Source organism: Anas platyrhynchos, chromosome 3 (genome assembly GCF_047663525.1).
Source record: "Anas platyrhynchos isolate ZD024472 breed Pekin duck chromosome 3, IASCAAS_PekinDuck_T2T, whole genome shotgun sequence".
NCBI lineage: Eukaryota > Metazoa > Chordata > Aves > Anseriformes > Anatidae > Anas > Anas platyrhynchos.
The window spans coordinates 79,088,935-79,115,600 of record NC_092589.1 but is presented as its reverse complement, the minus strand read 5'-3'; the positions used below and the strand labels follow the sequence as shown (position 1 = coordinate 79,115,600).

The 26,666-nt window shown below is 37.8% G+C and overlaps 1 protein-coding gene across 2 annotated transcripts in view; it reads right to left on the bottom strand.

The window, feature by feature from the left end:
* Positions 1-26,666, bottom strand: part of MMS22L (MMS22 like, DNA repair protein) — a 97,033-nt gene that overhangs the window by 9,876 nt on the left and 60,491 nt on the right. For both annotated transcript variants that reach the window (XM_027454817.3, XM_027454818.3), the window contains exons 15-20: positions 18,260-18,450; positions 15,457-15,607; positions 10,523-10,665; positions 9,629-9,771; positions 9,317-9,476; positions 6,884-7,053 (exon numbers count right to left, since the gene is read on the bottom strand). In XM_027454817.3, coding sequence (XP_027310618.2) covers positions 6,884-7,053; positions 9,317-9,476; positions 9,629-9,771; positions 10,523-10,665; positions 15,457-15,607; positions 18,260-18,450 — 958 coding nt within the window. The remainder of the gene's footprint in view (positions 1-6,883; positions 7,054-9,316; positions 9,477-9,628; positions 9,772-10,522; positions 10,666-15,456; positions 15,608-18,259; positions 18,451-26,666) is intronic.

The window sequence follows — 26,666 nt, the reverse complement described above, 5'->3', positions numbered from 1 at the left end:
TATTCATTCATACATTAAGGTAGAAAATTCAGAGATACTTGAAAGCTGCTTTTGTTCCTGAGCTACTGACAATGAGCATTTCCCGTTGCTTTTTGCAGAGGAGCTTCTTCCCAAAAAGATTTTGGTCTATAGCTGTCCACATGAACATAACAAAACAATTCTTTCAGAAAAACAAACAAACAAACATGCTGAGACATCACTGAGAGTCTTTTTGGCACTTTTGTGAAATGAGGAGTTCCAGATTTAGGTTCCATAGTATGCAAATACAAGGAAGATGGGATTTCAAGAAATGAGGCACTTCAAGGCCTGCCTCAAGATTTACTGTAGGCATCCCTCCTGAACACAGACACGTTTGTCAGGGGTTGAAGTTCATGTGCCTCTGGAGCTCCCTGGGAATTGTGGTGTGTCCCAGGGATAGAAGCCACATTGCCTGAACCAGGACTTTGATAAGCAATTCAGACTGTCTCAGTGTTTTGTGTACATACAGCAAAATTTCGTAGTAAAAGGCAGCTGCTGCTATATCAGAATTTTTAAAAACACACTGCTTGGCAAGTAGAAGGCTCAGAAAGACTGCTACAGATCATCTACTTTGTAAGCTTGAGCGTTTGATGTTCTCAATTAGACATTGCAGCAAGCATATAGAAGAGTTGCCTCTATAGAGCTGTCCTTTCTCCAGCACAAAAAGAAAAATATTCCATAATCCCATAACTAGAGCTGGCATTCTTTAAGTCTCTAGACTATTTCAACATGACAAAAAACATATGAGAAGGTGTATTAATCTAGCTGATAAAAGGGTCACAAAAGAACAACATAACCTTACAGAGAATACCTGTAAGAATACATCAAAGAACATAACACTTGTGGAGAACTAATAATGGTAATCACTAAAATGAGACAAGTCTTCAAATTGAGGAGCAACAAACGTCACATAGTATCAAGAAAAGAGGGGTGAAATCAGTTATTAAATACATGTAAGTTGCTATTCTTAAGAAATGAACTTAAAGATAGTTGACAGGTGGAATACAAACAAGAAATATTAGAAGTGAAATCTCTGAATCAACTCCCATAGCAGTTTCACTTGAAGATGGATCAAGTCTAGCCTGACCATTCATAAGAGCACTTCCATTTTTAAGTTGAAGCAAACTGATTCTGAATTTTTAGGTGTGGAATGTTTACAGAAGTAATCTGGAAAAGTAGGAAAGGATTAAATTTAAAAACAACACCCTGTCACACGCATTACTGATCAAGGATTCTGTGTAAAGTAAAGATTGCCGCTGGCCTTTGGGATGAATGCCATTATCACAGAATCACAGAATCATCTAGGTTGGAAGAGACCTCCAAGATCACCTAGTCCAACCTCTGACCAAACACTAGCCAGTCCTCCACTAAACCATATCACTAAACTCTACATCTAAATGTTTTGAGAGAGAAGTCTTGTTTGCTGGGGTGGGGAAGGACAGAAGTCATGAAAGATACTTCTTCATCAGTTATCTGATGAAGATAAAGAGTGCCCTTGATGCCTAATAAGGAGAACTGTTAACTTAAGTAGTGTTTAAAAACACAGAAAACCTATTTGTTCTGTAGGTTCATTTTTGGTGGGTCAGGCAGAGATGGTGCCTCTCAAAAAAAGCTTAATTTTTAAAACCACACTGCAATACCAAAATCTCTTCTCAGTAAGGAGGATCTTCATCTTTTTTTCTTACTTCAGAAAGGAGTTTACAAGTTCAGCACTAAAGGCTTCCAAGATACTAACTCTTTTTTCCAGCTGGGAACAGCAAAGAAAAATCACCTTCCATTTTGCAGGTAGCCAGAAAAACACTCACAAACCAAACTAAACAAAAAGACTTCTATAAGCTAAACAAATCCATGAATCAGTCTCTACACATGAAGGGAACACCTACTGTATCAAAGCTCTTCAGGCAAGAATCAGACTTTTATGCACCAACACTTCTGTAGTTCCCCCAAAATTTCTGGAGGTGAACTTGGTTTTCTCTTTTGGACACGAAGGCCCACTGACTTAGCTCAGCGTGTTCTTTATTTTGGGGCCCTCCTTTTTCTTTCAAAGTGTGGAAAACAGACCTGTACAAAGCTGGACGTCATATTCCAAGTAGCACAAGGGATAAATTACTAACATTGCACTGTAGATGCAAACCTCCAAGTACAACGGCAAATACCCTAGGCAGCGCTGGCCAAGGACATGATTACAAGGAAATCACATAGTACTTTCTTCTTTTACATCCTACCAGTAATTAACAGAGATGAAGGAAGCTGTGAACAGTAGCTTCCTTCTGACAGAGAAAAGAAACACATGCTACTGGACTGAGATCCTGGACCAGAGATCTGAAATCAATCACATCAGACTCCTAGGACAATCCCTACAAAGCAGATGGACATTAAAGAGTTGAGAGCACTGCCTTTTATTATTATTATTATTAACTGTGTTCTTTAGCCATCTACTGAGGTTAAAAAAATATTAAAAAAAAAAAAAAACACCAAAAAACAAAGACATTTTAAGAGGAGCAGAGCAGGACAACATCTGTTCCTCTTTTTAACAGAAAGGCAACCGGTTCCCGTGCGTGTTCACTGCAGGAACCTTTTGTGGCCAGAGCTGCCTCTCTTCTGATTTATCCATATATCTGTAAATCACCTGTGGAGAGCGAAGAACCGATTAATATGGATTACTGGAACTATTCACTGCAGAAATGCCAAGCTACCTAATGATGACTTATAATATCAGTCCTGCTGTTGGAATAAATCTGCTGCTCACCAATTAATGTTGTACAATTCCTATTAAACACATACTATAATTCACAAAACGTATTAATAAGCTTGCTCAAATACTGGACCACAGATGTGTCTTGCAGCAGGGCTTTTAAGGTCTGATCTCTGACAAATGCTGAGCCTGCACAGGCCCATTAAAATTACTGGAAAATGTATGTGCCAAGCACTCCTTAAAATGAAGACCTTTCACCACTCTCCTGTATTTAGATAGAAATAAACCATTTTATGTATTTTGACAGGATAAACATTGATATATCAAGCAGTGTATCTCATCTACCCCATTATTATATACATTATGCTTATTCCATGCACCGCATCGTAGTCTTCAAGATGTATTTAAACTACCATTTATTCACTGAAGTTCTGTACACTGCTTCACTTCTTTCCTGTATTACTGGTAAACATCTATCAAATTTCCCCCAAACCATTCTCCAAGAAATCATAGAGCAATCTCAACTGGTTGGAAATTTCTTGTAGTAGGTTTCAACAATCTGCTATCACGGAAATCAGCTACTTTTTATTTGTTTTAAACAAAGACAAATACCAAATGTTAGATTTTACACACATCATTATCACAAAATTATAAACAGCTCCATAAAATTATAAAAAGGTTGTTCATTCTTGTTCTTCATGAAATTTGCCATTCAAACAACTACAAAGACAGCTTTGATATTATAATCCAACCTGGCCTAGTGGAAGGTGTTCCTGCCCATAGCAAAGGGTTGGAACTAGGTGATCTTTAAGGTCCCTTCCAACCCAAACCATCCTATGATTCTGTGAAAATCTTTCCTAGGTCATCAAACATTATCCAAATAGATGATGCACATGAAAGAAATAATGTCCATATGGTAAGTAAATCTTTGGGCAAGAAAAAAATACCAGTTTAAGAGTTGCAAAGCATCAGTGAGAAAGTTTGAAGGAAACTTCCTGGTAAGTTCAAAGTCTAGTGGAGAACAGGCTAGTAAGCCAGTGGCACAGTAACTACCAAAAGCGCAGCCGTACAGCCCGAATTTATACATGCAGGAAACACAAACACAACTAAATACAGTCAGTCTGAACTGAGGAGAGAGAGACACAATGTCAAGTCTTAATTAGTGCACTTGACAATTTGTGCTTGTGTAAAATTACACAAAGACTGTAAATTTGAATAAAAATAAAACTGCAGGATTTTATGGGAGGGAGTGACAGAGGGTAGGACACAGTCAGTTTTGATGAATGCTGATGGTAGTAATAAACCATTCCAACTGTGCTGATCATGGCATCAGAATATCCGAGTTGGAAGGGACCCACAAGGATCATCAAGTTCAACTCCTGGGTCCCAAGAGCTTAAGGTCCCAGGAAATAAAGTGGAGCTTAATATTTTATCCTAAAAGATACAAAATTGGCCTCTGCCATTACAGAGTGATAAACAAAGGTGATGGTCTTTCTTAGTGACAACATTGTCCTTGCTTTTAATCCTGCATTCCAAGTTGTTTGGCCAGTTGCATTACCATTACACGGGGTATGTGATGTTTTGGGGAATTTTACTTATTTGTATTCAGTTCCAAAATTCTAAAGCATTTCATAAAACCATTGCATCAATGAATATCTGAAATTAACTACCTGCTACAAAGACTGATTTCAAAACCTTTTCAAAATCTACATAAAAGGATCAAGTAAATCACCGTAAGACTAGTTATTGAAAACTTTTGGAAGTATCACTGTTTGCAAACTGATACATTTTCCAAGATCTGAATTGTTTTGTTTTGTGTTTTTATTTTATTTTATTTGTTTTGTTTTGTTTTGTTTTCTCCCAACAAAAGAGGCAGAGCCCACACTAAAGGTGCCGAAGAGGGAGAATTCAGGACAAGAAGAAAAGATTGAAATGGAACCTTAAACTTTTCAGAAGACTGGGGGGGGGGGACGGATGGACACGATGATGATGACAACTCTGATTAGCAATGCTACATAAAAGCTTTTATGCTTTGATGATGTATAAAGAATTTGCATGTATAAGAAGTTATTCTGTATGGTCTCCAAACTCCTGTTTCTTTATTTCCATGTAACTGGCCAAGGATTATGCTGTAAGCTACAGTATTAACAGGGACAGAAACATTGTTTGTTTATCATTAGGGAGAACTAGGGCTCCTGCAATACAATATCACTGTTCCACCCCCGTGAATGGACACCAGACATAGGGCAGCCTCCTAAGGAGAGGCTGATTACTTATTCACCAGTTAAGTTATTCAAGATTGAGTTACTCCCAGAGCATACAGTTTCTCTGTCTTTTCTCCTACTGTAGTTACATGCTTTCCCTTCCATATATATTATTTTATCACTTTTCTGACTTTCCTTATTTATTTATTTATTTATTTATTTATTTATTTATTTATTTGAGGCTAGTTACCAGTTGCATCAGCTCACACATTTAGCAAAATCATTAAGCAAATTAAATGGGAATGCACATGGGGTGAAAGGGAAGGAATTCACCCTCAAGCCAACTTGGCTTAAGCCAACTGTGAAACGATTACTTGAGAAGTCAGAGTCCCCAGCATCCATTTGATCTCAAAGGAGCTCAGAAGCAGCCCTAAGAAAATCAGTTTTGGAACTGATACTGAAATATTTTCCATTTTGAGTTGGCTCTAAGTGGGCATTTTTCCACTTTCCCAAACAAAGGGGAAGGAAATATTTCTGAATTAATGAAGAGGTCTGTAGCATTTTAAAATGCTGGAACTGTGTAAGTACGAACAAATAATAAAATGTAAAAGTTCTATATTGAAATAGGTTTCTCCTCTTTGTCTTCTTTCCCCAAGTCTTTATCAAATTAAAAAATTGCTAGTTTTCTAGAAACGCCATTATGTAAAATAAACTACTGAGTCACCAAGATCATCTAGCTTAGCCTGAAAGCACACGGACTAAGCAGCAGATTGCTGAAGAGTCCCACAGTGAGGTCAGAAAGTCAGAGACTGGCAGAGAAAACAGGACACAAAGGTCCACAACACTAGGACTTCAGAACCAACTTGAGTGGCTTTATCTTAAAACTACATCCGTATGTGCAGACTACAGAGAAAGAGTGCTCTCTGACTAAAATACTAAATTAGCAAGCAGACAGTCACACTCTGTAGTAATATCAGTGTCCAGATGGTCCTACATGTATATAGCTTCTGAAAATACCTACAGAGCAGCAAAGCAAGTCATATTCTGCACATCATTATATAATCATATTCATTTCCATATGACAGGCCATCAATCACAATGCAACTTTTGAAAAAAGGAATAAATCCAAGGGATGTTTACAATGTCACCACTGTATTATTTCACAATATGATGTGGTATGTAATCAGTAAAAAATGGCAAGCAAAATGAATTTTAAGAGTGAAGGGAAAAAACAAGCAAAAAAGTTGCAAGGATTTACAAGGTAAAATAAACCAACTTATTTATTTTAAAAATACAACATTTTCCTCACCCATAGGAACTAATCTCTCTCTACAGCTTCACCAAGCCTTGCAGAGTTTCAAGAGTGATAGGTAAGCTGAGGGGAGAATGAGACGAGTAACATGACACTAGGCTTTACACATGTAAGCATAAACAGTAGGAAAAGCATTTGATTCAGCAAAACATCCTCAAACTATTAAGATAAAACAGTGCCATGATATGCAGAGGCTTGTCTTTTGTTACTAAGAGCAACACAAACTACGCAGAATGGCTCATCTTTAATTATCTAGAGTTAGCAAAGTCAAGGATGATTTAAAACATTTGTTTGCTCTGTCATCTCAACAAGTGTCTCGCTACATATTATGATTATTTCATCCGCTGTTTCAGAAATCTCTTACATCAGAGACAGTGCAAACAGCAGGCTGGCTAAGAGCCTCTCTATATACAGCAAGCAGACTGGCAACTCAGGAAGGTAGCACAGCGTAGCTGCATGCAATAAGAGGAAAGCCAATGGGGTGGCATTTTTCCTTCCACTTCCACAAGAAGAAAAATCTCCTCTTGCTGCTTCTTTATATTCTGTCAATGCTTGTTTTGATTAGGGGAAAAAACAAAACAAAACAACACCTCCTCTGCTGTATGAATCTCTTCCTAAAGCTATGTTTGCTGGTAATAGAGTTCAGATATTTACCTGAAGATAAAGAGGTAGGCTTTCCTGAATGGCAGACAGCAAAGCTGCAGGCAGCTCTTTGTCCTGCTGGAGCACAGAGTGGGGCAGCAGCAAGCAATCTATGATGCGGAACAGGAGTTGCTGTGCTTTGGAAGTGGCCAGTATTGCTGCCCAGTTCTTTACAAGACATCCTGTTGAAAAAGAACCAAGAAATCCCAAAGCAATGTACAATCCCAAAACAACAACAACAAAAGCCTAAAGAGGAAACGTGTTGAGTAGATAATCCAAGAGTAACAACAGCAACTGTCTCATTCCCTTAGAAACAGCCCCAAGAAAATTTTAAGTCTATTTACAATTCGGCCAAGTAAAAGTACCAGATTGTTTCAATATATTACAGGCTTCAACACAAGTGAAGCATTTTTAGGAAAAGTACAGTAAAGCTTAAGAAAGGGCATTCTCTTACAGCCCAGCAGAAAAATTAACTAACCTTGGTATGTAACGCTACTGCAGTCAGCACACGTTGACCCTACTGTGTGCATTGATCTCATCATACAAAGAGGCAGTGCCTTTGCCTTCCACTCATATTTCTAACAACGCTGTGGCCACCTCAGCAACTACTCACACACACATTCCATGCAGGAAAACATTAAATAGCTTTCAAATTGTGTTTAATGTATTTAATTTGGCAGACTGAAAAGGATGAGGAGCAGCTGACTGTATTAAACTAGAAATGTCTCTCCAGATATCTGTGGGCTCTCAGTCCACAAAACAAGAGCCTCAGAGAACACCTTACTTGTTTTCTATATGTTATCATATCACTTGCACAGCCATGAGACAGTTTTAAGAACTTGTTTTGAGTTAAAAAAAAAAAAAAGGTAAAAAAGTGTTGATGTGGAAATACCCTGACTTTGAGAAACATCCTATTACAGGTGAGATGCAATTTTTCTTGAGAAAATAACTTGTGTTAATACTCAAAATACATATGTCGTAAAATAAGGTGTCTAATTAAGCAGATTCCTAAGTAGTAGTTTTCACAAACTTTTTTAAGTTTATATTTAATTAGAAGAAAAAAAAAATTGCTGGGTGGAAACTACAGGAAGACCCCATGAAGATATGTTTAAGACTTCAAAAATAATGAGAGATCAAAAGCAGGCTGTTACAAGATATTATTAATCTATAAAAGTCATCCATTACCATCTCTAAAAGCAACGAAAAACAACATTAATCTTGCAGAGTGAAAGAAAACACAACAATCAATCATAGAGAAAGAGAATGATCACTAAACAATACTTCTAATAATGTTGTCTGAGCTTCCTCTTTTGAAAGAAACATGATTATTCTGACTAAAAGTACTCCTTCTATTATCACTGCTGTGATGTATGGGATAGTAGAAGACACAATCTGACATGTACAGTGTCCACAAACAGCAGGCTTTTCAGATTTGTTATGAATCTGGCTTTGTCCTTATAATTTAACAAACTCACAGAATATGAAGAAGAGACTGAAATACACTTAAATATCTTAAAGTCTTTTTTAAACTTATTTTTTATGTAAAAAAGGACAGTTTCTTGCACACAACAGCATGGTTGAAGATGAATCATTTCCTACTGCAAAGAACAGAAAGGAAAATACCAATCTAAAATTACTTTGCAAGGCTCCACCCCAACAACTGGATATCTAAAAACACTTCATTTGACAGACATCATGTACATCAAAATATGCAGATCTTGCAATAGAAAAGTACAGTATTTTTAACAGAATTCAAATCTAATTGTATTTGATGCGTGCTTTTGCATGGTGGTCATGCTTTTCACTGTACTCCTCACAATCATGATGTATATTGTGTGTGCATGTAAATCATGATCTCTGTCTTTAAGATACATAAGGCTTACTGCGTTTTTAAAGATAAGTGAATCAGACTGTGACATATTTACTCATAACAAACAGCACTCATTTTCCCATCCTATCGTTTCTTCATTTTATTGGAAGAATGGTAGAATTTGAGTTTTAATAAAGCACAAATTGTATATAAGAGGAGTAATTCTAAAAGGATTCATATTACATTGCTAATTTGCTTAAGCAGACTTTCTGTTATCATAACTCCAGTAAATATGACGTAGCATCATAAAACTGCTTCACAGACTTGTCATTGTTTCTGGTTTTGTTCAGATAAAACAAGTGATTTTCAGTGGCAAAAGACGTGAAAATATCTTGCTTTTGGAAACACTGATTTGCAGAGATAATTTTAAAAAAGTCACAAGAAGGTTAGAATTCATAGCACCAGGATAAAAAAAAAAAAAGGATGAAAAATACATATTTAACTGTAACACATTCAAAACTTTGCTTTTTTAAACCATTAAGATGGACAGTACAGAAAACAGAAGTATTAAGTCACATTTTACTGATTCCTTATACAACTATTTCCTAACAGAGAAGAGGTTGCAAAATAATTACCTATGATCCAGTAAGTAAGCTGCAAACCTTCTGGAGGTCCTTTTGCCTTCAGGTAAGGTTTTACATACTTTAATACATCACCTAAATACTCCATAGACTTTAGTATCATAGCAGATTTCTCAGGGAGTGTCTGAAGGCCACTGTATGTTCTACCAACAGCCTGAGAAAACAAAAAGATTGAAATAAATAAACTTACTAAGTCTTTCATTAGGTTTGGGTAATTTTGCATGTACAAAAAATCTAATACATAATTTCTTTTCACTCAAAAAAAAAAATAATTCTCCTATGAGCTAACACAAAGATGTACAGTACCTTAATGAATTGGACAAGAGCATTTTTAGGGTCTTGCTTCGGAACTGATTCTTCAACATGAGCCTTTGAGAGAATGTTTTCTACTTCTGAGAGTTTAAAAATCAGTCTTGTCATTTCAGTTAGCTGTTCCTTATAGGCTTTCCCTGATGGTTAGAAGAGAATAGAAATACAGCACACAGTTATGCTTTTCTATTTACTTTAGTCACAAAATCATAAGGTGAAACGTGATTTTGAAATATCTAACATACAGATTCTGCAACTGACAGCATCCTTCTAGACAAAGAATGTGTGACTAGACTAGTTATGTTTCTAAAATGGATACACAAGAATGAAGAATATTAAAGATAGACAACCAAGTCTTTCATTTTCCTGATGGTTTTCTTAGAAATCTGCAAAATGTGCATAAAGGTATAGTTGCTAGAAGATGTATTCTACAGATAATTACAACTGCAGAGTTTTGTAGAAAAAGTGATGAAATACTGCTCTAAGACAGCAAAATATTCAATATAAACCAGGGAAAAATTACTTGAAAATGGATTTTTTTTTTTCTTTTAGGGGGTTCACAGCATGATTTCTGACTATTTACTTCAGATTTTCACTTTTTTCAGAACAGTTTCTCCATGGGGGAAAAATAGCTTGTCTCCTTGGGAGCAAGTTTTTGTTCTTTGCTTCCAAGGAAACAAGCTCTTTTATCTTTGTTTGTGATAAATTTGTCATATGCAGAGCAGGCAAACCATCAATAAATAGCACAAACAGCGTAAAGAAACACATTTTGTAATTAGGTAAAAGTAAAGGAATACAAACAAAAATACATTTTGTAATTAGCTGAAAATGTTTGCCAGTTTTGCAATATAGAATCGTTACTGCAAACATTAGGGAAATGTGAACACTTACCAACTGTTCGCTCAGCATCTGTCTTGGCCAGCATACCAGTCGGTTGATCTATGAACATTTGGAAAACACATCGAAACCAAGAACGTACTGTCAGAGCTTCGTAGGATGTATAGCCCATCTTAGAAAAAGCTTCACACAGCTCCCTGCATAGGTAGAAGAGGAATAAAAGGTAAAGAGATCTAATAGAAGCATGTGAAAAGGTGACAGAGTGTTTCATTTGGCTCTGGATATATCGAAACTGCATATAAGCAATTAGAAATAAAGTAATAGAAAAGGCAAATCAGCATTCCTTCTGTGTACTCCACAGATTTTGCTCACAGTATCCTGATGCCTAAATACCGATAAAATGATAAATTCTGTAATGCCACACATAGTAACATAAAAGCATATAAACGAATGCTTTCATATGTTTGTTTTCTCTGCATAAAACAAAACAGAAAGAGAAAAATATTCACACAGCGGAGAATGTCTTATTCTCTCAATGGATAATTTGACAGTGCTATCCAAACCGCTGACATACAACGTTGAGAACAGTTTACCTGAATCAACCTGGAGCTTCATATTGATGCTGCTTAAGCTTCCCCAGCCTTTCATATGAAGCTAGCTCAGGTACCCCTAAGTCTACTTTATTCTAACTACATAAAGAGAAGGAGAAAGTCTGCTTTAGCAAATAAAGACGTGTCTTGATAGTTTAAAAAAATGAAAAGATAAAAAGACAGCCTGGAGATGTGAAAGGAAACTGCTAAATTTGATATATACTTAAAAATGCCTATATGTATGCATTTATGTACGTGTATACACACAGGTATATACATTCACACACACAGCAAACTCGCTGTATGTGCTCTCAGTTGAACACCCAGCCAGGGGTCAGGCTGGAAACAACAGCACCATCAACACTCAATGCACAACCACGCTGCTCAACTGTTCAGCACTGCCCAAGTTTTACTCGCCTCACCACCACAAGTAGCTGCTGCAGTCACTTTTTCCCAAGCACATCAGCCCCACATCATTAATTCTGCAGAAACTCCTTCCTAACAGCCAGCAGGTCTGTTCTGCACCCTGTTTGCAATTCCTAGCGGATGAGCTCCTCCTGTGCTTCAGGTCAGTGAGATTTCTTGAAAATAGTTAGACCTTTTTATTTGAGAGATTTCCTCCCTAGTCAGTCCTAGGTGCTTTGACTTTAATGAAAAATCCTTGTACTCTTTTCTTGATATATGTACATATAAATCTACTTATTTTCCACTGAATTTTTACTCATGCTCGCAACAGAGTCAACAAAGGTCCACATAGACCTGTGGTAGCCAAACTGGATTCTGCTTCTCACTCAACACCATTAATAAAGGGGTTTTTGTTTGTTTTACTGTGGTTTATATTTCTTTTTCACTTAAAGACAAGGACAACTGTACATTTTGTATGAACATCCCTGCTGAAGTGCTACTGACAAAACAAGGAGACCAAATGCAAACAAAACAAAAATATGAAAATTAAATTCCAGTGCCAAACAAACAACCAAAAAAAAAAAAAAACAAAACACAAACACAACAAAACAAGACTACAGACTACCTACGGACTTGTGCTCTTTGCAGTAATGTATAAACAACAACAACAAAATCCAACCCTTATGTAATCGTGATGTACACAGGTAGTCTCCATGGACCCAAAGGCTTACAAACACACTTTCTGTTGTGCTCTCGCTCATGTTTCTCTTGTTTGTAGGTAGGCCACTTAGGCATCTTCCTAAAACTGTAGAGGAATGTGTTCCTACTCCTTCAGAAAGGAAAGAGCAGTAACTACCTGCTGCAAGCATGGCAAATAGTCCTTTTAAACCAATGAGCTCATTCACATGCTTTAAGATGCTTAAACCAGTTATAATACTATCATGTACTACACAACACTGACTGGGAGATGGACTTCAAGCACTACTGTAAAAAAAAAAACAAATACCAGAGCTCGTGCACATGTTCCCAAGGGCCACAGCTTGTCCAGCAAAACTTTTGTTACCAGCACTGAAGTAGCTGATATGCAGGACCCAGCTTCAATCCTAAAGAGACCAGGCTGCCCTTGCAGGGTGTAACAGCATCAGCAACACAATAATCCTTTCACTTTATAACTGAGAATGTTTGATGTGAAAATTATCACAGCACAGTAACCATGAAGCCTTATGATCCCAGCACTTAGATACTTTGATAACTTTTGTTCTACAACTGCCTAAGGTAAATAAGGACATGAATTATATTACACACAAAAAAAAAGTTGTCTTATTAGCATATAGTAAAATGACAATGTTTAGAGAACGATACATCTGTATAATTCTCTCAAAGTCTTTTCTTAGTACTCATCGCCCTTTCATAAGGCAGTCTGAGCACCTGACAGCTCTGTTGATGAAGCAGGGACATATGTTCGAGGCTCACATACTTCAGTTTTTACCTTGATAGGCCTTGAGGCAACTGATAGGGGAAACAGACAATTCTCCTTGAGGCCTGACAATCACAGCCCCGATAGCTTAGGGGCAAAAATAAAGCACTCTCACAGAGAGGCAAATATGTCCCCTGCTCCCAAGAGGAGCTTTTGGGAAAGGAGCGAGCAAGAGAGACTCAGAAAGAAAAAATGAGAGTGAGAAAGAATGAGAGCATATGAAAAAGAACCCAAAAGACTATGAATATACACACGACAGCAAAAGACAAATATCCATCATCACTGAACTATGGAGTCACAATTTCTCATTCTAGTTCTCTTGATACACATCCATGAACCTGACAGTTTCAGTTACTCCATGGCACAGCCTGCAAGAGGATGGCAAGAGCCTCTCATTCCCAGGATGGCATTTTGACATCAAAGTCTGAACCCCCTTGAAGTGCAAGGCTCACTTCATGAGGGTCTTCCCAAGTCTTTCACAAATGCCCTAACTGTTCAACTAGTAGACACGTGGTAAATATCATCAATGCTAACTGCATTTTTAGATGGAATTACGGCAGCAGTGCTGTAGGGGGAACTCAGTGCTAGCCATATGTGCAGGTTCTCTATTTGCTAATGCAACTGTGCAAATAATTGGAAACATGAATACTCAGGCCATGGTTACAAAAACAATAAACATCATATATTTATATATATATATATATCTATACGTTTGTGTGTGTATATATATACGTGGATACATATATACCAGTATGTCAGGTGAATATTGCTAGTGTATACTTAAGGAACTGCTTTCCCTGAAGTGTTTACTGGGGGAGCTGTTCATTAGCCTTAAGCACCTAAATAATACTAAAATTCCAGTTTAGACATGAAAGTGTTTTCCTTGATCTTACCTGAAGAGCAACCAAATTTAAATTATAAATGGGCATTTACACACTTAACTCCTATTTCATTCTGCACATGCTACATATCTGAAACCTTGTCTGAAACTGACCCTGCAATGATCACACAAGAGAAAGGCAGCAAATCAGAGGAGTGAATGCCCACCTCTTAAGTTACAAAGTGACTGAAGAGGAACTAATTTCAGCTTCTTTTAATATTTCCCTTCAAAAAGGCCATAGGCTTTTCTTCACCAATCACACTTAAACAGCCTTTACCACGATTTACAGCTATGTTACTTAGTGTAATTTGTACCCTAAAAAACGTGCAACATTTTTCACTTTCAAATACAGCCCAACACAGACACACTCCCTCTCCCCTCTCTCACCTCCCCTGCTCAGAAGTGGGGGGAACACACCACCACAACCACTACCCGACACCATCTATCTTGGGTTTATACAGGCCTATTAAGAGAAATAATTTTCTCAGGTATATAAAATTCTGACCGAACACAGTCTTGGGCAATCTGCTCAAGCAGATACTGCTTGAGCAGAGGACTGGGCAAGTTAGACTATCTGAGCTTGAGAGGTTCCTTCCAACCTAAACAGTCCTGTGATTTTGTGAAAATTAAACATCGGTATATATAAAACATAGGAATGTGACATTTTCTAATCCCATTACTTAGTTTAAAGCATCCATTTAACAGGTCTCAGAAACCTGAGCTCCGTGAACATTAATATGTGTTCAGAAAGTGTTTCAAGCTTGTCAATAAGAAAGCCTTAATGCAAGCATTTTCTTATACTCATTTTCCTTATGCTTTCAACACTATCCAACACATCATCTTCAGCTTCCTGTAGAACTTCTTCATTTTGAAGATGTCAAGACATTTTAACATTAAATACTTGCCATATAGTATCTTCAAATTTCTGTAATAATGTATAACTTGACTTTTTATAGTAAGATTTAAGTTTTTCTGTTAAATGTAAGTGGTATGAGAAAAATAAAACCAGTGCTTTTAAAAAAATATTTTAGAATTTACTAAGTTTACCAAATTAAAGTGCAGCTAGGATAGGAGACTAATGCTTTGCCTAACTCTTAACAACTGCCAAACAGCAACAACAATAAAAGGGGACAGATAGTTAGCTATAACTATGCAAATGAAAAATAGGTTATGGGTTCAGGCATTTCACTTTGTCACAGTATGGCTCTTCACCAGAGTACTGCACTATAGACATTGTCTAGGTCCACATATTCCAAAATGTGTTAATAACAACACTGTTTCCATTTGGAAGAAAGTGGTCTGCCATAAAAAAGGCAACTTTTTCAAAATACTTACCTATCTTCCTGACAAATTTTGAATGTCCTAAGCTATTTGTATATAAAAATAAATAAACAAGCAATCCAACAAAAACAAACAATACCCACTACACTGTGTGAATGATGAAAGAGGAAATTATGCTTTCTAGATTTCTTGAACTTTAACAGATGCAAAAAACCTGGACCAACTTAACGAAACATTGCTATTTTAAGCAACATTTTCCCAAGACTGAAGAAGGAATGAGAAGGTACTGGAAGAACTTCAGAGAACATGTGGTTGCAGGTGGTTTTTTTTGTTTGTTTATTTTGTTTTTTTTTACCTGTTTTGAATTAGATGACTCAGATATCTTGACACCAGGTGAGGCCATACCATGTCATCCCATCCAAACAGCTGCATCATTGATAGAACAGGTTGTGGCTGAAGATCTGATAGGGCTTTGCTGGGTATATCCAAAGCTAAGAGCGTAAAACCTGATTTTAAAGAGAGAAAAACATGATACCATGTTAATGTTTTCTCTGTACATTCCTGTTTCACAAAAAAGCATTGAGAATTAATTGCAATTATTACTGTGCATTTCTGGAAGTAACAGAAATCTCAATTAAAACTGGGCAACTGTTCTAACAGACAGCATTTGCATACATGGCAAAATGGAGTCTCTGTGCCAAGGGGTTCACTTCTTTCCTGTCAGAGTGACAGAGCACTGGAACAGGTTGCCCAGAGAGATTGTGGAGTCTCCTCTGGAGATATTAAAAACCTGCCTGGGTGCCATCCTGCACAATGTGCCTTAGGTGATCCTGCTCAGCAGGGGCTTGGATTAGATGATCTTCAGAGGTCCCTTCCAACCTCGGCCATTCTGTGATTCTGTGGGTTTTTAAGTTGATGTGACAAACCAAATACAAAACAGGGGATATATTTTTTTTTAATCCTTCTTGGCCACCCTTTATTGCCCCCATCCACCACTTCTTCCCTTGTACACATAAGTATTATTATGCTTTACAGAATTGAGTTTTATTTATCTACTTCTTTGTTTTTACACATCTCTTGCAGGGAAGAACTGTATTTGGAAAGGATGCGCTCAGTGGAAGCTGGTATCTTTCTATCTTTCTATTTTTAGAATAAACTTTCAGGTATCAGAGGTTATTGTGTAAATAAAGCACTACAGACAAGCTTACTCTTGAAAAAAGGATCTTCACATAACAGCTGCAGATCTAGAAACTGGTGGTAGTACTACTTGGCATATATATATATATATATATTTTTATATATATATATATATATATATATGTTTTTTTTTTTTTTTAAAGGAAGCACAACCTTTTGCTGTTCCTGGTAGGTCTGCTGCAGAATCTATATAAAACGCTGCTAGCATAAAAGCTAAAGTACAATCGTTGATGCTACAAATGACAAATGCATTTAATGTAATGTAATCTGAAATGCTGAGCAGTTATTATGTTATAGGAAATGAGTGGCAACAAATGAGTCAGGAAAACTGTCTTCAGAGGGGACCAAAATAACAGGCTCACTGGTTCCCAAATTGTCCAATTCAAGTTAAGTATCAATATTAATTTATTAAGGTAATGATTTATAACACTGCATGCATTGAGAAGCCCACTTGGAATTAGACAGAGAAGGCTAGTTTTCAGGAACACCAGCAATGAAGCTCTTTTAATTAATGGTGTAGGGACAGACTACCTTAAGCTATGATGGACCTCACATTTCCTCATGTGCTTCAATATGAAAAAGGAGGTCATACAGAGTCCCCACTCTGCCTTAGGTGAGGAAGCAATTTGTGCCAGCCTTCTTCCAGATTACTGCATTGTTTCTGGAGCACCAGCAGTAACACGGGTGAGGGAGAAAACAGAGACAGAAATGATAATGTGAGACCCAGGCTCTTTGCCTGGCAGGGGGAGCAGGAGAGCTGTGACAGCTGCTCTCTCCTCTGGGCTGCAACCTCCAAGGCAAGAAGATCGTACCGCGTAGGAAGGGTTTGCCTTCTCCTCTGTAGTACTGCCTAACACATCTACATAAAGCAGGTCACAACTGCACTCCACTTCTCTTAAGCAGAGTTTATAATAGGTTGTTCTTCTTGCTATTCCACAATGTTAATATAAAATAAAAAGATGTAACACCATAGGAAATGAATGAAAGTTATGACATTAACAACCTCTTCCTTTGATTTGTATTGCTGTTTTCCATAAATGCTTCAGCAGTGTGAGACCACTGCAGTTGCACACTGCCTCCTTCATTAATGTCACTAACTACTGTAGAGCTGCTTCAAATGAAGGATCTTTTCATGTTTTCTATTACCAACTCAGTGCTTCTGTGCTTATAACTTTATCTAATTCACATCATGATGGGAAAAAAAAATATATATATATACTTTACTTTTCTATCAATTTAGCTAAAATTTAAAGGACTACTGCAACTGCAGAATACAATGCTAACTACTGACATTAAAGCTCAAAATGGGATTTCCTTCTGTTCAGTGACATGCTGATTGTCTGGCTGCACATGGGAGTACACACACATATGGAATATTGCACATCAAGATTAAGACCCTTCAGCGCAAAGCAAAATGAAAAATTAAACTGAATTATGACATAGTTTTATGCCATGCCATGACCATAAAGGTTCAGCAAAAGCTAACAGTCATGCAATCAACCTTTTAAAAATTGTCTTCAGATGTAAAATATTACACAAAAATAAAAACCTGATTGAATCACAGCCCTTGTGAAAAGATGGTTCAACACAAAGTTATAATAAGCTTCTACAAAAAGATACAAATTCTTGATACAGTGAAATAAATTATTCTCATTTATATTGTATAACATTTGCAATGTTGATTATAATCTGTGACTAGGAAGGAAAAAGAAATCAGGCTTGCATAGCTTCAAACCCCTTTGGAGTTCTCTGTTTGTATTCTATCAAGTAATTCAACACTACAATATTTCTTCTTGTCAAAATATTTAGCACAGAATCTTTTTTTTTTTTTTTTTTTTGCATTTATGCATATTTGAGTTACTACATGTAAGCAGCAATATCCCCAAATACAAAATCCTTGAAAGTCTGTGACCCAGAATACAGCAACAAATCCAGTAGTAGCATGGAGGGTCAATGCTAACCTGCAGCTGTATCAGCAAGCTGAGGGGAAGGTGGCATCTGTGACATTCTTTGGCTCTTCAAATAGGGAAAGAAATTTCTCCAGAGAGCACTGGCGACAGCAAGGTGGTGCTCTTTAGCCACTAATGGAAGTTGTGCGTTTGGGTCTGCGTTCCCTGGTTGAAGTCCCTGGCTTACCCGTTCGTGCACGCTCCTAGGGAGAAACAAAAACAGTGTTTACGTTCAATAAACGAAAATTTCTGATTTTTTTTTTTTTTTTTAGAAATGCATTTACAACTACTTTAAACTGTAGAGCCTGAGAATTGGAGAATCATTTTGTGTAATTAAAACCTTTATGCAAAGACATTATGCATACCAGTTATTTGATGGATGAATGATGGCATATTAAGCACCATAAAGTTAATGTTAATTACTAATGTCAACCATTAATTATATGCTTTTTAATATGTCAGATCAAAATGAGAAATAGGCAGCTTTAAAATGAATATCTGCATTTTGCGACTGCTAGCATGACAAGCAAGTCTGCTTACAATCCAAAGCCAGATGCTTTTAAAATTTTTTGCCAGCGAGGTTTTCAGGGTAGGGTTGTATGCAGCAAATAATGACAAATGATTTTGATCAATTGTAAGGCTTTCTTCTGCAACCTATTTCTCATTTGTAAAACCTCTCTAGGTACGAGTTTTGATAAGGGAAAAGATTCATTTTGTCCTGATGTGCAGCAGACAATTAGGTTTGACAGCAATGCCCACAGCTTTGTTAGTACAGTAAGGACAAAAGTTACCACTACACATAACTCCCATCTCTTCCTGAGACAATGTGGCATGAATTCAATAACGCACTCAATTTTCTTTGATTCTTCTAGTACCATTCCTGCTACTTAATCTAATTTGGAAGTTGTGACTTTCTAGAGGTTTAATAGAGATATGTCTGCAGGGAATCAATGTTCTCAGAAAAACGGGGGGTGGGAGAAGCATTAATAAATTTGTCTGGTAGAGCAGGATAGGAGGCATTACGGCACTGGGCTGATCAACTAAATAACATGCTTATTAAAAACAATCTGTAGGAATGCACTATCATTCCTGTTCCTATTTATCTTCTGGTCAACTCAATTGAGATTGTGCATTAAAGCACAGGCAGCATTATTACATTTGCTTTATTAAATTCTATAAACAGCACTGTAAAGTCAGAGTCAAGATATTTATAAGATAATGGCAAACAGCAGAGGCATTGAGTCTTGCCTTAACACTCACATATGCAGACTATAAAAAAAAAAATTTAATTGCTGTTGTCAAAATAGCAAGCGTTTCACAAAAACTCTTCCCCTAGATCTTTATTCTGGGCTCACCCTAATTTGAAATAAACCAAAACAAAAATAGAAAAGAAAAAAAAAAACTCCAGTCCCTAGTTCCCTTCTGGGAACGTGGGAAAATTATAAGAGAATTACACAACTCACAGCACTCATTAGGACATCTGAAATGGAATAATTTTAAATAAAGAGTAGGCTGGCTGCAAGGCCTTCACTTACCGGGGTTGATATTAGAAGCGCATCTCATTATATCAAATTAGTATCCAAAAATTCTGCCTAACACCTAATTTAAAACATAAAACATACTGGCTGTCAAAGGTAACGATACCTTATGCCTGCCTGTAGGCATCCATTAGTTTCAATAGGACAGACAGTGAGAAAATTGAGGATCAGCTACTTTTTGAATGGCTACATTTAACATACGGGGATGTAACATTAGGGGGAATCAAGTATTTCTTGGAGAGACGGCGCTAGTCCAAACACAGGAACAGAAGCCAGGAACTCTAAACCCAACGTTTATTCCCTGTGTGGCTTCACATAAATCATACAGCCTTTGTTAGCCTCAGTTTCCCAGCCATGATATTTGGATAGTAAGACAGCTTACCCTTTAAGGATTCTGTGAAAACAATCAATGCTTAGAAAGTGAGGATTATATTCAGTATGTCAGTTGGTATTCCTATTTACAGGGCATATTATCCAAGTCAACATGAATTGAAATAGAAGTGAGATTAGCATAAAAAGTCAAGTAATACTTCTTTGGAAGTATCCCTTATTAAAAAAAGGACAAAGAAAAGGGTGCAGAAATTGTGAGGTCTGGAGGGCAGGCAATGAATAAGCAAAGAAGCAGCTTAAAGCAAGACTACAGAAGCTGGTTAAAAATACGGTTTTGCCCATTTAAAAAAAAGTTTAACAGTAAAAAAAGGGACTTTCTGCTTTACTTTAAGAAAGGAAAGTGCAATTCCTCACAGTGCAGAGAATAAAACTTCCAGGAGCAAATTCTGTCCTACGTACGTCCAGACTAAATTGTAAAATTGCACAAAGACCTTTTCCTCTCCTCTAAATTGCCTCTCCAAAGAAGGGTGGCTCGCATCTCCCTTAGACATCTATGCAAAGCAGAAGGGTGTACAGACTTCCAAAGTAAGGTAATATATCTCTGTGTCAGTGGAAGGGCAACACGTACAAATCAGTATTTATGTTTATTCATAGTAACCTACACAAATGCTTGCAATAAGGGAAATGCTTAGAATCGATGGAGCATCAATGCGTGCTGCAGCTCTTGTACCCAGCTACTTCTACGAATAAGCAAATTTAATTCCATAAAAATGCAGATAAACACAATTTTACCTTTTATTCAGGCTTCCGCATTCTTCTAACAGTAGACAAGCAAACCATAAAACATCACTCCATTTCTGAAAACATATACATCTAGTTTTCCATTACGTTAAGACCTCTGGAACCACCGGTTGCCTCATTACAATGGTAATAACTTGGTGGGGATTTTTACTTGTTTTAAATCCCGGATTTTCTGTTTCTGCAAAAAGTGATTGTTTTTTTGTTGGTGGTGGTTGTTTGTTTTTCTATTTTGCTATCAGACAAATAAGCCCTGGGTTTATAAAAGAAGGGAATGTTTGTGGTACATGAATGAGGACTGTGCTGGATGTATAGATAATAACAGTAGTATGCAGGATTTTGTATCCTACATTTGGGTAAGGAACTGCAACCATTTATTTGGACACAAGTCTTGTAATCCTGCCTTTGCTACTAAAGCCTGGATTACGAAAAGTGGAGTGAAAATTTAGGTCAAACTGGAGAAGACATAAAACGCTAAAACCTACACAAATAATGAAAACATGAGTCACTACTTGTCCATTAGCCATGGCTACCTATCGACCTCAAGACATAATAAAATACCATTTAATTTCAAACACAAGTGCTTGGGACTCCATAGCAGTGACAGAACCCCTCTCCCCTCCTGCCAGCATTACCAGGGACACACGCTAGCATGTGCTCCCAGACCATAAATCCAAACGCTGGTTTCTCCACTGATGGTGCCCCCAGACCACGCCAGAACACCCATAGCATCCACAGCACCCAGATGCACACCACAGCCAACATTAAACCTGGGCAAGTCTTTTTTGAAGACCTGAATGACCTTTTGATGTTGAAGCAAGTAAATAAATAATAAAAAAACACGCCTGCAGAACCAACACCCTCGGATAAATCTAGGCAGATTGAGTAGAAATGTATGAGTATTTCTAACATGATAAATGGCTTTGATGTTTAGAATTTCAACTACTTACGTCAGTTCTTTCAAAGAGAAGTCAGCAGAAGTGAAATGAAACAAAGCTTCATCACACCTCAATTCAAAGATAGGTAATAGAGCCCGTGTGCTCTCTGCGGACCAAAGGGCTAGAATGACATTTGGAGACTTCCCTCACAAAACTGCCCCTTTTTGCCTCAGCATTGGCAGTTTTGCATTTTGATGTTCTGACAACAAATGCACTGTGCCTTAGTCTTATTTTAATGTTTTCGTGAAGGTGTTAAAAGCAACAGATTTGGCTGGGGAAAGCTGAGACTTCTTCAGATATGGGATAGCTACGAAGAATGAAGAATAAAGAAATTCTTTCCATAAAGAATGGAAAAGATATGGGAACAAAAAATGTGAGAGTTTAGATTTCAGTGAAGACGACAGACCAGCCTTGCATCCTCTCAACAAATCCCAGACACAGAAGGTATGTCAGCTACTCTAAGTGTACATGTTCCCAGTAACTAGTCCTACCCCAAATCAAGCTGAAAGAGATCCTTGCAAGTCCTCCACATGCTTTTGAAAATAATTTGGTATATGTATGTATCTAGTTGCCTATTGTACCATTTAGTTCCACGATAATTATAGAAAGTCACAACTATAGCACTTATTTCATTGATCCATATGGATACCAGCCCCCATGTTGACAAACTCACTGTTCAACTTCTATTTAGCAACTGGCTCATAAGCATTTACTTATTTTTATGTCTGTGCTTCAAATATGCAATTTTCACTAAATATATGTACGTTTCTGAAATCATAACCTGTTATACTACCATAAACTGTAACCCAAAGTGTGAAGGAGAACACATTTTTAGAGTGCATTAATTACTTTTGTGCAGAATTTTTCAGTACTCGTTTAAAAAAGAAAAGCTAGTTTAAACATGAGTGGCATTCACAAAGGCATGGACCAAATGGATGCATCTGGGTTCAGGCCTGCTTTCATGCAGGATCGTGGAGTTCTGCCATGGTGCAACCTAGATGTACACCAGCGCCCCACTACTTTATTCCAAGTTTCAAGTAGAAATTAAATCCGGGGACATGTGACATAAAAAATTGTGTTAGGATGTGGACAAGTCACTGACCTGGATCACTTGGGGAGGAGGAGAGAAGTGCTGATCTGGCACCATGAAGAACTTTTCCACCAGAAAAAAAAAAAAAAAAACAGAGCAGAACCACACCAGGCTACCCCAAGAGGCAGCTGAGTCTTCACCACTGGAGACCTTGGACACTTAGCTAGAGAGAGACATCGTTGATGTCACCTAACGTAGGTGATAGTCTGTCTTTGAGCAGAAGGCTGGTCTACAAGACCTCCATAGGCCCCTTCCAACCAACATTTCTATGATACCTGTAATGCAACTCAGTAATGCTCAGTTTAGATACAGACTAGCTTTTAATGTACCAGACTGAAAATCATGAACTAAACTTAATAGCCAGTGTTTCTTCTCCAGTAAATGGGACAAGGTAGAACCAGGCAAAGAAATTAGTAACAGCCTGCAACTGAGAACCATGATTTCAAAACTAGTTCACAGGAAGTGATAAAAAAAGACATGAAAAGTCATCTATCTCCAAGTCTGAAGTAGCAAACTGTGTGATCCTATTTCTCTTATAGATGCAGATATGTGAAGTGAATCTGGATTGTGGCACAGTAGTTGCGGAGTGGTTGTACAGGGGCACGCCTAAAGGAAAATGCCCCAGCCTGGCCATACTCAGAGACTGGTGGAAAGTCATAGATGTGGGTTTCTGGAATCCCATGGGGAGGGCTTTTGGCTTCTTGATCACTAGTAAATGATGTCCCCACTTGACTTAATGCATAAAAAGGCAAGCCTTCTTTCTCCTGTGCATGGTTTTGAATGCAGGTAGGCAGAGTTGTGAGCTCTGTGCTGTACTCTTGGTTATCAGTGTTTATTAGGTGCCCTGATAGCATGCTTACAAGAATTCTAAGTGCCAAAACATAAAGTTTATGTTTTGTACCTAAAAAAAAGTACCTAAGCTGGATGATAAACAGCTAAGGACTGTGAAAACAGCCTTAGTGTCTCTGGGTACATGCACTACAAATTTAGGTACCCAGAGAACGTCAGTGGTTAAAATGGAGTCCCCTGCACTCCTTCAGGCACTTCCACATTTAGGCAGTTTCTATGGAACATGTGTGAAGGCAGGTGACTAAATTCTACATAAGTCTGATTCAAACATCCAAATCCTCTTTTAAATCTGTTTCTAAGCTCTTTGGGACACAAGTTCTTTCTACATCCCTTCATATTGCACACAGTATATTGAGACTGGTATGACTGCAGCAGCAGCTCAGCAGAAGTAATCCCACCTCAAACCAGAATCTCTCAATTCAAGTTGTTTCCATAGCTGCAATATATACAAAGTACCTATAAAGTTCCTTAATACTTGAGCAACAGTGTTTTCACTCTGGTAACTGAAAAAAAGCAAGCACAATTTTAAACCATCTTTAGGGAAATAAAAACTAGATTTCAGAAGGATAAACAACATGGGAAACTTAAGGCTGAAACCAAAAATTCCTACTCATTAAAATAAATGTTTGAAGAAAAAAATGTTCATAATTAAAACGTCAGCATCGTGCATGCCACAATGATAGCATCACCACCACCAAGCTACAATGCTGACTGTACAACCAGAACTAGAGAAACCATGATAAAATATTATCAAACATTAACATGCCGCCATCAGCACAGTATTTATAAAATTATGTTTCAGTGTTCTTCCTTCAGTTTAATCTGCTTCAATAATCCACAATAAACTGCATGTTTAAATGTTTACAGAAAAACAGATGTCAGAATAATATGCCTGGTTATGTATGCGTGTGTTGATCACTGATTGGTGCGATGAGGGAAAACGGGAAGAGGGATGCTTTTCAGATCTGTAACAGCCAGGACTTTTATCAAATGCTTTAATTTATCCATTTGTGCATAAGCTTTTATGGCACAGGCTTGCACAAAATCAGACGTGTCAGTGTTACGTATCTTACCAGGCACAACAAAATGAAGTATAGGCCAAGTGAGGTCTTACATGTCAGATGAAATACAAAGAAATGAGAGGAAGGATAAAAAGATGGAATTGTTAAAAATCAGGGCACAAACAGATCTCCCTCTCCTGAATCTTAATTCTTAAACTTCTCACTTAGTAGTCAGATCACTGTCTTTTGACCTGGAAGTTCCCTAGGTATCCACAATCAGCCGCATGTCGCTAAACGTCCACAAGTGCCTTGAGCCGAGCAGCAAGCCCCCACAATCTCTATCTACTGGGGCTCAGAAACCTGATCATGACTAACCCATTCCAACCTAAGCAGGGTATAGGAGTAGCCACCTTCATTAAAAATAAAAAAATAAAAAAATGTGTTCAGGTATTAATATAACAACCAATGAATCACAGCCTCAGTGAACAGGGCACCTGGGTCATTTTGATAGATCATTTTGGGGATTCAGCACTGCTCCTGGGACTGTGAGTTTCACATTAAGTACCTCACTGAAGGAAAAAAAAAAATACTCAGAACAAGGAACAGAATCCATGATGCTCTTCTCTCCCAGTATTATGTCCTAACCATGAGGCAACAGCTATTTAATCCTTTGGACTATCTGCTGTTATTAAAAAATGTAAAATACAGTTAAGTACACATCTTCAGCAGTGGGACCCCGCAGTAGTTCCAAGCACGCTGAATCTGCTCCTCAGGACACCTGACCAGTCTTGCTGGTGGACTCAGCCCTGCACTGCACATCTTCTGTAGGCTAGCAGTAGACAAAACCCCACAGAGGAGGCAAGATTTTGGCATGTGTGGGGTTCATATCTACTTTTCCCCACGTGTTTAGAAAAGAAGCAAAAGTGCTTAACTGGGTGTTGATTTTCACTCTAAGACACACACCTACAATGCAGACAGCAAACCAGCTAATCTGTGGGCAGCTAATTTCTTCACTGTATTTTATGTCTTTGGAAGCAAAGCTATCAAAACATTTCAAGTGGTTTGATTTTAGATGCCTGCTGCACATGCCAAAGTAGTTGCTGCTATGCAGATCTGCTACTCTGTAAGGCCACCAGATCCTTACAACACCGGAGAGCCTCCCACTACCTCAGAGAAGAGGCCTGCCAAGCTCCAGTGTCCTCCTAGCTCATCTGAATGGAGTGGGCAGCCTGGTGCTCTGGAGTAAAAGGCCCAAATATGCCAAAGTCACCATAACTGGTAGCCTGTATGAGCCCACCAATAATGGCTTTAAACTAAAAGAGCAGAGATTTAGATTAGAGGTCAGGAGGAAATTGTCCACTCAGAAGGTGGTGAGGCCCTGGCACAGGTTGCCCAGAGAAACTGTGGATGCCCCATCCCTGGAGGTGCTCAAGGCCAGGCTGGATGGGGCTTTGGGCAAGCTGGGCTGGTGGGAGGTGTCCCTGCCCATAGCAGGGGGTTGGAATTGGGTAGGCTTTAAGGTCCCTTCCAACCCGAACCATGCTACGATTCTATGAAAACATCGTAGGACTGACAATCTTCAAAGCATAATTTAAAGCACTCATTTACACATACATAGAAAATAAAAATGCCAGGGTATCAAGCTTAGGCTGTAAAAGACACACAGAGATATTAGGGCAGCTTTTCAATTAGGACAGCTTCACTTTAAAGCCTTAGCAAATCATTGGTATAAGTTCCTCCACCCAATAATACCAAACTGTTTTCTTTTTTTTTTTTTTTTTTTATTTACATGCACATTAGTAAAACACTGCCCCTAAACATCCTAAAATATATTTTGCATAATGTTCCTTTAATTGAAAAAATGCCTACTGATAA